This window comes from Anomalospiza imberbis, chromosome 21 (assembly GCF_031753505.1).
Source record: "Anomalospiza imberbis isolate Cuckoo-Finch-1a 21T00152 chromosome 21, ASM3175350v1, whole genome shotgun sequence".
Taxonomy (NCBI): Eukaryota; Metazoa; Chordata; class Aves; order Passeriformes; family Viduidae; genus Anomalospiza; species Anomalospiza imberbis.
In genome coordinates, this window is record NC_089701.1 from 11292335 (window position 1) to 11308233 (window position 15899).

Genomic DNA, 15899 nt, shown 5'->3' on the forward strand with positions numbered 1-15899 from the left:
TCCATGCAGAGGCCTGTGCCTGCCCCAGGAGGGAAGGCAGGGGCAGCTGAATTAGAGGAAGGTGAGGCCGTGCCTTCAAGTAACAGCTGGATTTCTTCAGGGTTGCAGAATTGGTGTAGCCCAGGAGAACACTATGGGACAGGTCTCTTGTTTTGATTTGCTCCAACGCTGAGCTAAGAGTCACCTCAGAGACTGACCCAGTGAGGTGGGTATTTGCTTTATTTGGGGCTGGGTACATGAGGGATTGCTCCTCCTAACACACTCGGCACTTTACACAGCACAATATATGGCTAAATTTCAATCATATTCATTACATTCCTTGGGATTGGAGTGGTGATACAAATTACTTCTCAGAAATCATTAATATCATTAGCATATGTAATACGCAAGTGTTGGGGAAGATGAAATAGGAAAACCTTATAAATATGATTGCCTGGCAAAAGATTTGGAAAATACAGACATTGAGATGAGAACTAGATTTGAAATAACAAACCTTGACTACTGAATAACTAGAAAACAATAGTATAGCCAGGTTGAAAGCAATCCCCCTTCTGATTAAACAATGCCCTTTACCTGCAGATAGGTCCAAAGGTCAAATGGAATGCTCTGTCTCACCCCCAATGTATGGTTCATCCCACACCTGTGACCCTCCCCTGAAGTATCAGGTATCTGTGACCCCACTGGCCCAAGTCCTGTTCCAGCCCACCTTGAAGCCCCCTGATAAGGTGTGCCCGAGGGACCAGACTCCCTCTTGGACCTTCCCTTGGGACCCTCACCTGGAACCCTCGCTCCCTCTCTCTCCCTCTCCCTCTCAGCCTGGGCCTGCCACAAGTTGCGCCTGGCAACTCCAAGCAGGGCCTTTCCCCCTTTTAATAAACCACATCTTCCAAGACCTGACTTCAGAGATCTCTCATCCATCCAAACCATCCTGGAGACCTGCGCTCGTTACACGCAAGTACAGTGTACTCTGGTGGACGCACTGAGGAAGGCTCTGAGTCTTCCTTAGGGGTCGTTCTGATGAAGGCTGCTAGTCTTCCTCACTTTGCACTTTTAACCTTTCTTTCTGAAGCATGCACAGTCCCAATAAAAAACTGGGCATGAAAACAGATGTGTGGAGATAAGCTAGGAATTCCTGACTGAAAGACACTGCTTTTACAAGAATAAAAGCTACACTAATTTTTGTGGAGGTAGAAACCTCCTACATACCCCTGGAAACAGGCAAGGACTTCTCCCTGGAGTTTGGACTCAAATTCCATGGTTACTTTCCTGGGAATTGAGAGGAAGAATTTGATGTGTACTCCATCATCCATTTAGTGGTAAATTACTTTGAATCTTAATCTATACTATTTCTTCACTAGATGTAATATAGGTACCTTTATCATGCACTGTATTTTATCTACTAATAGTTCTTTTAGTTCTGTGTAGTAAGTAGTCTGTTTAAAGTCTCATCAGTGTCCTTTACAAGCAAACTTTAAACATTGAAGGTTTCTGTGTAGTAAGAGGAGAAGCTAGAGGTGAGCAGAGAAAGGGGAAACTTTTAGCTAGTTTATAGCTGAGTATGTCAGCACCTGCTTATACATCTCTGCGGAGAAGTCTCTGGTAGTACCTTGGACCTCTGAGAAGCTACTCCTGGAAGACAGCATCAGCAGCTGATGGGTGAGATACAGCTGAATGCTCTGGGACCTTGCTCCTGGTGAGGGCATGTGAATCTTACTGGAAGTAGCAGAAAAACAAGATGGAGCTCCTGAAGAGGGAAAAGTAACTATGGGGCCTTCAGTGTGCACTTCTCTGCTCAGACACACTCTTTCTTATGTAACTGAAAAGAAGTAAACAGAGACAGGACATAGTGAGTGGGGAGATGCAAAATCTCAGGTTTATTTCTTAGAACACTGTTGACCTGCTGTGGTGTTGACCTGCTGTGTTGACCTGCTGTGACCTGCTGAGTGACCTCCTCATTTTTCTCACCCACAAGGTCTGGATTCTATCTTGTAGGGCTGGAGCTGCCCTTCCTACATATAGTAGGGCAGCTCATAGTGAACATACAGTGAACATATAGTGAAACATATAGTGAAATAAACACTATTATGTGCAACATATAGTGAAATAAACCTGGGACCATTAGAAACATAACACAAAGAAATACTCTATTTCCACTGTCTCTGTCTATCCCTGTAGTGAAGAGTTAGCCCTCAGCTCTCCTCTGTCAGCTGTGGTGAGGAGTACAGCAGCATGAGTGCAGGAATGTGAAAAAATGTTTTTGTGATTTGTGTCAATTGGCAAAGGAATCAGCAATTGAAACTTTCTGACTGAATAGCAAAATAAAGCATTGAAATAGAAGAAGTATAGTAAAGAGATGAGGCAGCAAAATGACTGATGCTTATAATAAAATAGAGGAAGTTGTGATAAAGCTAAAGGGATATTGCAACGAAGCAACTAAAATGCTTATGAATAACAAAAAGCTTGATGCACTTGACAAAATCATGTAGCAGACACCAGTGTAAGGCCTCCCTCTAGACGACCACAAGAAGGACAGGAGGCCAATGACCACCTGGAAAGATTATGAAATTGCTGATCCCAGCTTATTGATATTTGCTGTTTTGGACTAACCAAGCATATTGGAAAATGCTTTGTAGGCTTAAAAGCAGTATATATACTTTGCCAAACTTTTAAGTGGTGAGTGCCGTTAGTGGAGCAGTGACTCCCCAGCCACCCAGCGCTGCTTGCTTGCTTTTTAAAAATAAAATATATAGAAATAAAATTCAGTTTGGCTATCAAAATTTTATATCAGGAAGAAGAGATCTAGTTCTGCTGATAGTCAAATACAATACATGAACAGGATGAACTGTGTCCACCGATGAGCAGATAGCCCACCCTCAAATGCTACTGGAAACAAGATGAAGTGGAAGGTACTGGCACTGTATATGATGACCACATGTGCAATGCTTGACTTGGAACTGCTGTAGTGTCTTGATACCACACATGCTGCTGAACAGACTGTTTTGCATACAACTCTTGGTCCACAGCAGATAATGAGATCTAGAAACATGCCCTGGAAGAATGGCTAAAGCTGGCTCTGGGCCCAGCTGCAGCTGTGTCCTGGTGGGAAGTGCTGAGCAACTCTGCTGTGGTTCCAGGAGCTGGGATCTCACCTGAGGTCCTGGAACACGTGGGGAAGGAAGGGGGAAACTGGTAGTGCTGACAGTGCGGTGCTGGAAGCTCAGTATTTTCCACGCTGTTCTGTGTTGTGGCTCCATCACAGCCTGCAGGGAGAGTGGGACAGGTCAGGAATTCAGTGCCTTTCGGGTGGCTCTTGGGTCTAACAGAAAGAGGCTGCATGCATATTGGAGTCTTCATATACATGGATTGTACTGTAGGGTAATAATATCAGAGAGCTTCACTGCGGTGCACTGGCCCCATCCATCACCTGGTCTTTAAATCAAGGTAACGCACTTTTCTGAAAAGGTGCTTGGGCTCAGTCTGCATCAGTGGGGCTGCTGAAGGTAGTTGGGGTGAGAGAGGGTCAGGGTCTGGTGCTTACAGGAGCTCAAACCAGCACCGATATCTTCTGTCTTCAAAAATCCTGCTCTAGGCAGAGGGCACAACCTGTAATATCCTTTCTGGTGCATTTTTGTCCCCAAATGATATTGTTTTGTGTCTTCTGTTGGTGGGTGAGTGGCACCTCTTGGATCTAGTCAGGCACCCTGTTGACATGTTAAACTGGCCTGAATTTCATTTCCGTTCGCTTATAGGAGTAGTGGTATTCTTTGCCTGTCTTCCAGTTGATGCCATCAGCATAGCTCCCATGTGCACCCATCCAGTACATCCCATTCAGGTTGGAGTAATGGCAGTCATTGTACCACCACGCTCCCTTGTATTCTGTGGCACAGTTAAAGGAACTCATGTCATTGTCCTGATCTGTTGTTGAAAATGGCATATCCCTGTGGTACGATAAAGAGTCTCCTGCAGAGAGCACACATTCACAGTTACTGCAGTAGTGATCACAAACAGAACACTGATGTGTCTGTGCACCCCTGCTGGGCACCAGTGGCCCTTGCCAGGTTCAAGGCAGGTTGTATAAATCCTGCTGCTCTCTTGCCCAGGTTGCCCAGGTTTCCTCCTTGTCTTGGACAAAAGTATCCTGAGCTCTGCTAAAACACATGGAGAATTTATCTATGCCTGTGAATCAAATGGGCCAGATTCTTTTCACAGCTACACAGGTGTCATTTCTCTTGCAATGCTCAGGTTCTCTGCAGATACGCTGAGGTCTGAATTACCAGACAGGGTTGCAGTGTGCAAAGCCACAAAAACCCAGAGCACTGCTCTGTCAGGTGTTTGTTTCACACATTCCTGAATGATGGATATTGAATTTTGAAGAAGATTCGTTTACTATAAAAAAAATAATTAAAAATCAGATATTAAGAGGATGGAGTGCTGATGCTGCAAGTATTGAACAGCACCCCAGCCCTGGAAATACCAGACCTCCTGGGCAAGGCAAATGTCTCCTGCCAATGTAACCAAAAGCAGACCTTGACTTGGCTGATGCAGAGCTGTTGGGAAGGTCAGTTGGATTGGGAGCTGCTCAGGACCAGGCTCATTTGCTGTTAAACCATAGGGCTGGGCTTGAAGGTGATGCTCTGAGTCACATTTCTTTGGGTGATGGGTATCCCCCTCCATCCCTGTACCCAGAGGTCACTCAGTACCTGAGGTACTATGGCCAGTTTTAAAAAATTGACCCAAAATGTAGCTGATACAAGGAGTATGCGTGACACATCTCTGCATAGAAGCTGAACACTTCTGAAATGCTCTAGGAAACAGACTTTCCCAGTGAGCTGCCTCAAACTTACCAGCATTTCCACCAAGGAAGTCTCCTAGAACCAGTCTGTATTTCTCTGACTCTCCTAACACTCTGAATGAAGCATATTTGGCAAAATAGTAGTTGTTCTCAAAGTCTCTCAGGTCAATGCGGAGTTCACAGGGCCCTAGAAGAGAAGATGGACAGCAGTCGTGCAGGGCGGATGGTGGGTATGCCATTGGATTTCAGGGTGGAGTGTTTAAGCTAACTTGAGAGGAGCTGCCACTACTTGAGAGATTTTGATTTATTTAAAATTCCTGCAGAGCCCCTTGTACCTTTGATGGTTTTCTAGGGAAGCACCTTTTCAGATATGATATTGGGTGGTCATGGGCAGGAGTCCTGCACACAGCTGGAACTCCAAGGCTGTATGTGGACCAGATGATGCCATCACAAACAGTCCAAGTAGGAAGATGTGTTGACCTGTCTCCAGGGTAGATCATGCAGCCAGCTCATTCTCTTCCCTGACTTCTAGTTTTGCTTTTTTTTAGAGTGCAATTTCCTGTATGCAGTAGGCTGCAAAGAGCCTGCATCCTGTTTGGGATTAGTGGGGGCCTCAGATGAATATGAGAAACTCAGAGGTCTGCAATGACCCAATGTGGTATAGGAGATGGCTCCAGCCCGGGACAGAGGCAGACCTTACCCAGAGAGGTGAGGAAGTGGATGTTGTCATTCCCCATCCAGAATTCTGTCAGCTGGTTGCCAAAGCCTCGTTTGTATGAATCCCAGTCTCGCAAGAAGTTCACTGACCCATCCCAGCGCCTCTGAAAAACCTGAAAGAGACCCTCAGCCCCACCAACCCATCCCTCATTCAAAAGCATCCACGGCGCCTCGGGGACACGCCCACCATGGTAAATGCTTCCCCTGCATCAGGACACTCTTGTGGGTGTCTGGGGAGCAAACCCCACAAGAATGCCTCACTCAATGATCTCCTCCATATGCCCTTGGAAATGAGGAGGAAATGATTTGCTGATTTAAGCAGGGTCTGTGGCACTCAGCCTGCTTCCAGAGACAAGTCTTGGGGGAATCCCCTTTATCCAGAAGGATTCTCTCTGGCTTAGAGATGTGAACCTCAGCTGTGTGTTTCTATTTTTGAGCCATCCTTTGCAGCCTTAACAAGAATCTCCGTAGGAACATGTAAACCTCCCTGTCCTCATCCTACTCACAATCCATCCCCCACCATCCGTGTCCATGTCACAGAAGACAGTGGTGGCATTGCAGTCTTGGGGGTAAATTGTGTACCAGCCACTCAAAATCTTCCCTTTGGCCAACAGTTCTTGGCAGTTCCCCGGTTCTGTGCAAATCAAAGAGATCAAGTGGAAAGAGTTATAATGTGTTTACTGATCACAGGAGCACATCAGCCTTGAGCCTTTGAGCCCTTCAGCACCCAGATGACTCTTTGTACTGTAGGATCCTAATATATAGCTGCTGGGAGCCAAACCCTGCCATGGCTTCTGGGCTCATATGTTGCAGGGAAGATGAGCCTCTTCTAAGAAAGGTGGTCTAAGGTGCTGAGACTCCTCTCATCTGCAATGACTTTTGGGGGTCTGGATGATGGAGCAGCTCTAAAAAAGATGACAAACTCATGATCCAGAAATTTGTCCCAGCTCCAGAATGTATGCAGGGCACAGAGAGTGTGTGGGTAGTTGACAGCAAAGGAGTTAGTGACACAGGGCAGCTCCCTGTGATGCAGTGAACAGTGTTCAGCTCATCCTCTATGGATTGAATCATAGAATCACCCACGGTTTGGGTTGGAAGGAATGTTAAAGCTCATCTCATTGCATCCACTGCCATGTGCCCATGCAAAAAAATCACACTCCAGCTTTTTTATAAGCACCCCCTATGTACTTGAAGGCCACACTGAGGTCTCTCCAAGACAAACAATGCTTTTGAACATGTACATATATATATATATATATATATATATATATATATACATATACATATACATATATATACATCTTATGTATACTTTTTTCCCTCCCCAAAACCATACCTGTTGACAGAAGTTCAGATTAACAGGAGACTGAATGGTCCCTATCAGACATCCCAACCTACAGCCGCATCAATAGCTGTTGTAGGGAAAGCCTGGGGGGGGGATGATCAGAGAGGTAGTGGTCTGGTGTCCCAGTGTGCTGTGTGTGATACATGGATACACAGCTGTACCAGGCTGTCTTGTGACCTCCCTAGCAGGGAGATGGTTGTGGACTTGGCCTTTTCCTTTTCCTTCCTATTAGTCAAATCTTTTACATGCCCAGAGAAGTGCCTGGGGCAGCAAGGAACCAGTTCAGTGGCATGCCAGTCTGTCAGGTGTTACAGCAGCTTTGATTTGTCTGAGCCTTTATTATGGCCCTACAGCACCCAGTTGTAGCCAGAGCAGGTTGTAGCTCACCTCGAACTTTAGCTCATGGAGACAGATGGGGCAACTGAAAATTGTTTATTTTATTTTTCTTCTTTTCTTCCAATGAATAAATTAATCTGAACACTATTGCACACATGAACTCCACAAGTACTAAAGGTGTCACTGCAAGTAACTGCCTTTGAAGTAGCCACATGTCCATTCAGGTGTTTGTAGTGGTTTCATCTTAGAAATCAGGACACCAAGTCTCTGAAAAATTCAGATAGATCTCCTCCAGGACACACAGAGGAGAGGACATTTAAGTAGTGCTCAGAGGACCTGACATTCCCAGCATGGCTGCAGTACAGAGTAGACCCACAGAAGCTGCATGTGTCTGTGAGAAGCAAAGACAACAGTGATATTTCCTTATTCTATTCTTCAATGTCACTCTGAACTTGTTTCTGTTCCTATCCTGTCCTGATTTCTGGTGCAGGTAGTCCACCACCATCCACTCTGCAAAGCTGACCAGTGTTGTGAAGACCTAGGATGAAACTTACCCCATATTTCTGGAAATCCAGGCTCTCCTTTTGTTCCTGTTGGACAAACAACACCATCAATTCCTCCCCACTTTCCACACCCAGCACTCCCTTTCCCAGTACTTGAGATTTGCCAAGACAAATCCTGCTGCACTGGAGAGCTGTTATGTTAGAGGAAGTGCTTGGCTCATCTGCACCAAGCAAATGAAAGGCATAGAAAAACCAGGCAGGAAGAGTTGCTCAGTATAAGCTGTCCTGGCTGCTACCAGGCCTACCAGAGGAGACCCACCAGCCTATCTGCACAGACCCAGGAAAGCATAGAGAGGCAGGTGGGAAGCCAAGTCACAAACTTCTGTAAACTACAGCAATGACACCCAGCTGCTTCACACACTGGGAAGAGCTCTCCAGGTTGACCAGGAGGTACATGGGGTGGCCACAGGGCGGTGCACTATAAATATAAATTTTAAAAAACCCAAAAAATATTTATATTATATTATATTATATTATATTATATTATATTATATTATTAATTATATTATATTATATTATATTATATTATATTATATTATATTACATTATGCACAAAGAGCAGCAGCTTTGCCTTTCTTGGCCTGTTGGACCTGGCATGATCTATTTCCTGCTGGTATCTGTTTTAGGGCTTAGAGGTCCAAATGGTGAGACTGACAGAGGACATGTCTCTGTTGGACCCAGCTGCTCTGCCTGCTGCTGCCCAGCCCATGGAGCTGTGTACCAACAGTTTGTGCCAGTGAGTCTCATTGGGCTAGGACATGTGGGATAGGAGTGGGTGAGTGTGGGAAGGAGGAAGCAATGCACCTTGGAAAGGCAGAGTTATAAGTCCCATCAGGGGAATGGCTGCTGCTGGCACAGGGCTTCAGCCAGTGGTTTGGGAGCAGCAGTGACAACTGGAGCACTAGAACCATCTGCCAGACCAGTGGTGTTGGACTCAGTGATTACCAGCCAAACTCCAGAGAGGGATGCCACAGTGCAGATGGTACTCAGTGGTGGGTGCTTATGGCCCTCACATGCAGGATGATGGCACAAGGGAAAAAACCCATGTTTCCTAATTCCTTTTTGCTAGTGCTGGTAGAGACATGTTCCTCTGGCACTAGCAGCAACTGAATTTCATTTGAGCCTCTGCATTTTGCCATAGCATGAGAATATTAAGACTCTGCCCAAATCTGGCTGGTCCCTCAGCTCTGTGGCTTCTGCAGCTGATGATGCCAGGCGGCAACACCAGCTGCCTGAGCTGAGGACAGCACCTGTTGCTGAACATCTGGTTTGGGAGGTTTGGGAGAAGGACTACCCACAGCACCTGCGCCAGGGTAGAGCCTATGATGAGGTGAAACTGTCAGCAAACAGTCCCATCCAGTCTCTGTAACTGCTCTCATCTGTTGTGTTCTAGGAGAACAGCGCAGGGTGGAAGTTTACAAAGTAGCTCACATAATAAATTCAGCACAGCATGATTTACCTTTCGGTCCTGGGAAGCCAGGCTCTCCAGCTGCTCCTACAAAATACAAGAGGAAAATGCTCATCACAGACTATCCAATGCAAATGAATTACTGTGCCTCCACAAATGGCTGCTCCAACCCCTCAATATGTCTCAAATGTACAGGAGAGGCTGTCAAGAGGTGCAAAGCTACAGTGCTTGGCTGAATGTCCGAGGTGGTGCTGCTGCCTCAGCCTGGCTGCTCTCTTGATCAGCAGTATCTCTCAGGAACAGCAAGAAGAGCAGGATACAGAGGAGAGAGAACTGCTGCTCCATCTCTTAGAATGTATGGGGGATTCACAGTTCCATTTCAGTGACTTTTTGTGGGGGCTTTCTGTTTACAGTCAGACACTTAGGAGATTTTGATCAATAGGGTTTGTCAGGGTTTTTTCAGTAGTTTTGTCCATCTCCTGCTGGCATTTCATTTCAAGTCTTGGGTGCTTTTGGCCAGGAAATAGCTTCATATTCAGCATGTAAAAAGGGATGTCTTCCCTGCTAGTCAGTGCTGCTCAGTCCCTACAGTTCCCTTGTGCTGGCAGCTGGATTCTTTAGAAGAGACACTTTTCCAGTGTTTGCAGCACGTGTCCTGCTGAAGGTCCTAAGAAAGCCTGGGCAGTGAATGCCAGTTTCTCAACAGACATTGTCCTCTTCAGGGGTTCATCCCATTACAAAGGAAATCTTGTCCTGTGCCATTGTTTGATCCCGTTTTTGTGGTCAAGTGGGCGCTGCACACTGAGTTGAAGGCTGGAGGCTGTTGAAAGCAATGATGTGCCTAGGCCTGAGCAGCAGGCCTAAGCCAGAGTGGACTTACAAGATGGATCATGAATATTGTATGACTAACACCATCAGTACTATTTACCTAAAAATAGATAACAAAGATGCTTATGCTAGCTGTTTATAACCTTGTGTAACTGTCTGCAAGAAATGTATCATTTTAAGAAGTTTTTCCAACTAAGAGGCTTGTTTGTAAGGTATTTTAGGGGAAAACGCTCCCAGCCAGGACCTGGGCTCTGAGCACTGGCCCTGGCTAAACGGAAAGCATGCCATCAGACCCAGGCATTCCTGAGCTAAAAATAAAATCAAGTCACTTTGACTTGCTGATTTGGGCCTATAAACACTGGACTCCCTTTCAGGGCAAATCCGGAGACCTCATCTATGAACACACCATGTAGGATTTTCCCAATTGCCGGGAAAGGTTGTCCAAGTCCTCTCTGTGAAATGGGGCTCCCCAGCAAGTGGATGATGTTAAAGTATTTAGGCAATTGGTGATGTATCCTTCTAAATCACTATCCTGTCTCTCGTATAGTAATGATTAGGTGCATTACCTTGCTAATTTTTGCTTGTTGCCAAAGCCAAGCATGTAGTTTTATTGAATGCATTATTTTACTTTTGTGTTGCCTTTATATTCATAGTAAAATAACACCATTCTTTCCATTGGTATGTTCTTTAAATTGGCAGAACAAGCACTCAGCATAGTGCCTCTGCAGGCCTCTGCCTTCAGGCCTCTGGGCTGAAGCTCCATAGAGAGCTCCAAAGTTCCTCAGAGCTGGGGAGCATTTGGGGAGGCTTGTTGTGCTGGAGGCAGGTTAGGGTAGGAGTGGGGAATGGGGAGAGGTCTGCTTTTAGGGTCAGTGAGAAATTTCGAGAAGAGTGTTATCTTCTTCTGTGTTGTGGTCCCAGACACTCAAGGAAACTGTTTCTAGTATTCACTCCATGCAAGAGCCATAGCCCAAATCAGGCTTTTCCTATTCTACTTCAGCACCATTTCTTAGCCTATGGCCAGTCCTGCAGATCATCTCTGTAGACCCAGTCTCCCAGTGCATATGCCGAGCTTGGGGGCATTTATGGATTAGAGCTGCATGTGTTACACATTACCTTTTGCACCAGGTGGTCCTGCTTTCCCAGGGAATCCTTGGTCTCCCATTTCTCCTGCAAAGAGACTCATTTTTTTATATGCACATTACAAACTGACCAGAGGGGGGAGTCACAGAAAGCCTGGGCAACTGGGCCTTGGCTTTCACCGAAACAAGGGAGCCTAAGTAATCAGACTCAATCTTGTAACCTAGTTTTACTCTTATTGAAGCCTTACTACACTGGTACTGCCATTCAAAGTCTAAATTTGCAGTTCACATATGAATTCTTAGGAGCTTTGATACATTATGGAGCCAGTCCATGGATTTTGCTGTGGTGGATCATCTCGCTCAGCTGATGTGATTCACCTTCTCTGTGAGTTGGCTATGAAAACTCTGAAGGACCCCCATCTCCCTTGCTCCCCAGAATAGGGGTTGCCAGTACATTTCCCACACTGTTCCCCAAAAAAAATGCAGGAGCATCTCAGCCTCCCTCCCACCCAGACTGTTGGATACAGACCCAAAAATAAATGGATGATTTTTTGTAGAAGAAACAAATGAGACACTTCACACCCCAAGATCACATCAGATTGACAGGACAGGACTCAAGGAAGAAACAGGTCACTCCATGTGTACCAGCATATGTCTAATTGGGGTGTTTTCCACTCCAATTCTCCAGTTCCTCACAGCAGCCAGTGCCAGGCCAGCTACTGCTCCAGCCTCAGCTTGCTTCCCCTATCCAAAGCAACAAAACCATCTCATCTCAGGGTGCTCATCACTGGCTTTGGGGGCCTCACCTTTTGTTCCTGGGAGACCTGCTTCTCCTTTTGGGCCAGAGACACCTGGGATCCCTGGACATCCTTGAAGAATGGCAAGTCGGTCAGCTTCACCCAGTCCCACTATTCTCACCTCTGAGAAATGAAGACAGTTTTTGTGAAGATTATTAAGGCTCTGAAATGTCTTGGAGAGGAAACCAAATCCTTTGAAGTTGAGAAACAGTGTAATCAAAAGCAATGAGTATGGAAGTTTCGAGGTGTTGCATGGATTGACAGATGGCATTGAGGATTTCACATATTAGAGGAGCCAGACTCTGCATCTCTCTGGCTTTGGGAGAGTTCAGTGAGAGAGGAGGCTGATATAGATGACATTGCATGCATGACAAATATACTGTAATTAATAAAACATAAGCTGAGAGGTGCCCCAATGGGGTATTGATAGCAGAGTAAGTGACACTGATGGATCTGTGGAGAGTAAGGGTAAGAGTTGTTCTGAATTTCCTGATGGCAGGCCTGTTTGAAATTGCCCCAGGCCTTCCTGGGGAATACAGTCAGAATGCTGTGCTGCATAGCATCCCCAGACTGATCCTTTATATTGCTCTGTATCCTTTGGTAACTGCACCAAGGCCCTACTAAAAAAAAAACCCAAATGGGGGGGAACCTCACTGGAGGCTGTCTGTTCCTAGAGACCCCGCTGGTGAGGGAACAATGTTACATCACTAGTTGGAGCCAGTAGCTTTCTTAAGCAGCTGCTGAGACTTCAGCCTCCCCATTACTCTCCTCCCACTGGCAGGTGCATTTAAAAAAGCATAGAAGAAAAAAAAATTCATATGCTACTTCTCCCCCTCCCTTCGCAACCTCCTTCTCTTATCAGGGGAGATGAAACAGACTGTCTCAGTGAGATGGCAGTAAGATTTGTGCTTTACTCACCTGAGCAGGTGTCCTCAGTGTCACAAATAGTCAGTCTTAGGCTGAGTAGTACCAAAAGAGCTGGGGCTGCTGTCCCCATGGCCAGTGCTGCTCTCTGCACAGCTCCCCACAGCCACTTCCCGCATGCTGTGGTCAGCACTGACCCATCCAAGCATTTTATAGCTAACAGAGAGCCTCAGCGCAAGCTCCACCTCTGTACTTGCCCACTGGCTGCTCTCAGGTCTGGGGCTTGGCTGAGTCTCAAGCTGTTTCACAGATAAGCTGCTTGCCAAAAGTCTGATTGGAAAGTTCTTGCCTGGTTGCCCCAGCCTGCCTCATCTCTGTCCTCTGCAAATTTTGGATGCCTTTCCCTTCTCATATTGTATTTCTAGAGAAAATAAACCAGCAAAACCATATTTACCTAAGTGTAGACAGCTCCCCCCATCCTCCCTGCTAGTAGCCCTTTATGAAGAGTAGAACGTACTGTGTAGATGGGGAAACTGAGGCACTGGGAGTCTAAAGCCCAAGGTCAGCTGAGGCCAGTGGCAGAGAGAGGCTACACAGCCTGGCTAACATTCCAATGCTCTTCCTGCCTGGCAGCCCAGCACCACTTTGCTGCCCTTCAAGCTTCCATTTGTACATGATTCATGAATGACAGAGTTCAAACTCAGGCAAGGGTGGGCAGACAGAGCATGTTTGATTCCCCTCCCGCCCCCGCCCCCCACTGTTCATTGTACTAGTGAGCAGGATTTCTGGTTTCTTTCACCCTGTGCTTTGCTCATTTCTGGCAGGTTATTAGAGGTCCAGTCTGCTTCATCATATTCTTTTCTGACCCAGAGCCTGTAAAGTGTATGAATTTTAGTAGAGGGCAAAACTTACATTTTTCTTCCTTATTGTTACATCCCAGTTCAGAGGAGACTAATTTATTGGAGATTTTTTCCCCAGGATATCAGAGGCAGAACACAGCTCCCCCTCAAGCACTTCTATCATAACGTGCCTCTAAAAGCCCAACTTCCAATGATACATGACAGTTTAATGTTAAGCAAATGGAAGAAGGTTAGGGAGAGGTAAGTATTTGATTGCCACCTAAATTCAGCATGCCCCATATAGCCCAGATATACACTTATACACATGCTCTTATTCATATATGAAATAATATAAAATAACAACCCAGTAGATGTTGCAGTTACTTTAATTCCTAAGAAACAATTCTGGCAGGGAAATGCACCCCTTATTTTCTTTCTCCTGTCTGGAAAATTTGCAGGAAAATCAGAGGAATTGTGACAAAATGGGCTGCATTCAAGTTTGGGTTTTGCTTTACATGAGAAAAAGCATCTCACTTGTGGCAACTGCTGTGTTGCAGTTCTTGGGACAAAATGACATCAGATCCTTTCTTCCTTCAGGAGGAAGCCTCCAGAAGGATAGAGAAAAAGGATTGGCAGGTACTAGGGAGGGAGAGATCCATGCAGGACAGCTCTAGGGTGACTGGGAACTGTACACCTCTATTCTCATCTGTACAGCCTGTGCTGTCCATCTGCAATGGACTGGTGTCTGGACTATGGGGCAGGTGGAGGTAATGTAGAGCCAACCCCCCGCACTGAGAAGCCTTCTCCTGCCCCAGTGCCTCTGCTCTCTTTGTGGAAACAGCTGCAACACCTTGTTTCAACTGGAGGCAAAAGGTGCTGCCTTCATCTGTTTCCCTTTTGTAAATTACTCCAAAAAGCAAAGGCCTTGCAGATTACTCCATAGTTATAGTCTCTCTAGGACTCCAGGCTAGATCTGTCCTGACAAATCTAAAAGTAAATAAAAAAGGTTTCCCCAGGTTTTTCCAGGTACTCCATTAGCAGGTTCCAGCTCTGGGTTGGGCTGAGAATGTATGTTATGAAGGCAGCTGTGATATATCTGCCCAGAACTAATGCATACCCATAAGTGTTACCAGCTGTGGGCTCCATCCAGCCTGGGGGACATCAATATCTCCCCACTTTCATCTGGGAAAGCAGCAGTGTCCTTGTTGATACAGCTACTTTTGGGAGCAGGGAGGAAACTGCCAATGAACAAGCTTAGTCCAAAGTAGGTCAGACTCCTGAGGGTAGATTTTGAAATAGGCACAGAGATCGATATGTCCTTAATTGCTTTTCTTCATGTGAAGGTTCACTGGGAAAACGTTCACTTTTGCCAGTGATGGTTGCAGAGGACTGATTAGGCTTGAAAGTATACAAAGATCTTACATCAAGGAACATCCTGACTTCAGATAATCTTGACATATTACACATTTTGCAACACTACCAAAGAAAAAACATGATTTTGAAAAATATGATGTTCTATTTCGAAAACATTTTAATTTGTTTTCTTCAGTGTTGCTATTTTGTAGGAAACTTCAGAACACATAAGTTTCAAAATACAAATTATTGAAATTCAGTTTCCCAGATGCTTCAAGGTAGAGAAGATAGCTCAAAATAAGATAACTTTCAGCTTCTTTTCTAAACCTACCCACCCATCACAAAATCAACATCCAGCTGCATTGTGATATGTAATATGTGGCCTGACAAGTAGCTCTATAGCACTGGCAGGCTATGAAACATGACATACACCTTTTCAAAACCACAAACTCACTCACCTATGATTCCCATGTGCTGGGTTTCTCCCTCTCATGCATAAGGTTCCTGAGCTCTAACATGCAATTTTACTAGCAAGCCATGTGCACATAGTCATGTCTTTTCTAAACCAGCATTTCCCTCAACTTCAGTGTAGCCCCAATTTACCCAAAGGCCTTGCAATGTAACAAACTGGGTCTATTCAGCCTCTACTTTGATCTTAGGGTGTGGGGTTTTAATCTACTCCCAAGTCCCTTTTTTGATGATCCTTGCCTGATCCCTTGCTATCCCACTGCTATCATACCTCACTCTTGATTTAGCTTAGGCAGCTCAGAGACAATGATACCTACTTTGCCAGCTAAGATGTGGACTTCGGGTCACTAGAGCCACTTTCTGAATTTCTTCTAGAAGGAGGAGAGCACCTTCTCATTTCTTTTTTGTACAGAGGAAGCCTATCAAAAACACCTGCAAAAGAATATAATCTCTGACCGTCCTTGTTTTAAAAGTCTGTATTCTCAATTACAAATCCACCCTGTTTTC

The 15899-nt window shown here is 45.5% G+C and overlaps 1 protein-coding gene across 3 annotated transcripts; it reads right to left on the reverse strand.

Annotated features, from left to right (window-relative positions):
* Positions 1–3381: 3381 nt before the first annotated feature.
* Positions 3382–14903, reverse strand: LOC137486413 (ficolin-1-like). Of its 3 annotated transcripts, XM_068211728.1 has the most exons (9): positions 12787–14903; positions 11878–11991; positions 11106–11159; positions 9213–9248; positions 7745–7780; positions 6016–6143; positions 5493–5622; positions 4845–4979; positions 3382–3960 (listed from the first exon to the last, which is right to left on the reverse strand). In XM_068211728.1, exons 1-9 carry the CDS (start codon positions 12863–12865, stop codon positions 3713–3715), a joined length of 960 nt encoding a protein of 319 aa, XP_068067829.1. In that variant the 5' UTR covers positions 12866–14903; the 3' UTR covers positions 3382–3712. The 3 variants fall into 3 exon arrangements, with proteins under 3 accessions (XP_068067829.1, XP_068067827.1, XP_068067828.1); XM_068211726.1 differs by having other exon boundaries at positions 11878–14903; XM_068211727.1 differs by lacking the exon at positions 11106–11159 and having other exon boundaries at positions 11878–14903.
* Between the last annotated feature and the right edge of the window lie 996 nt (positions 14904–15899).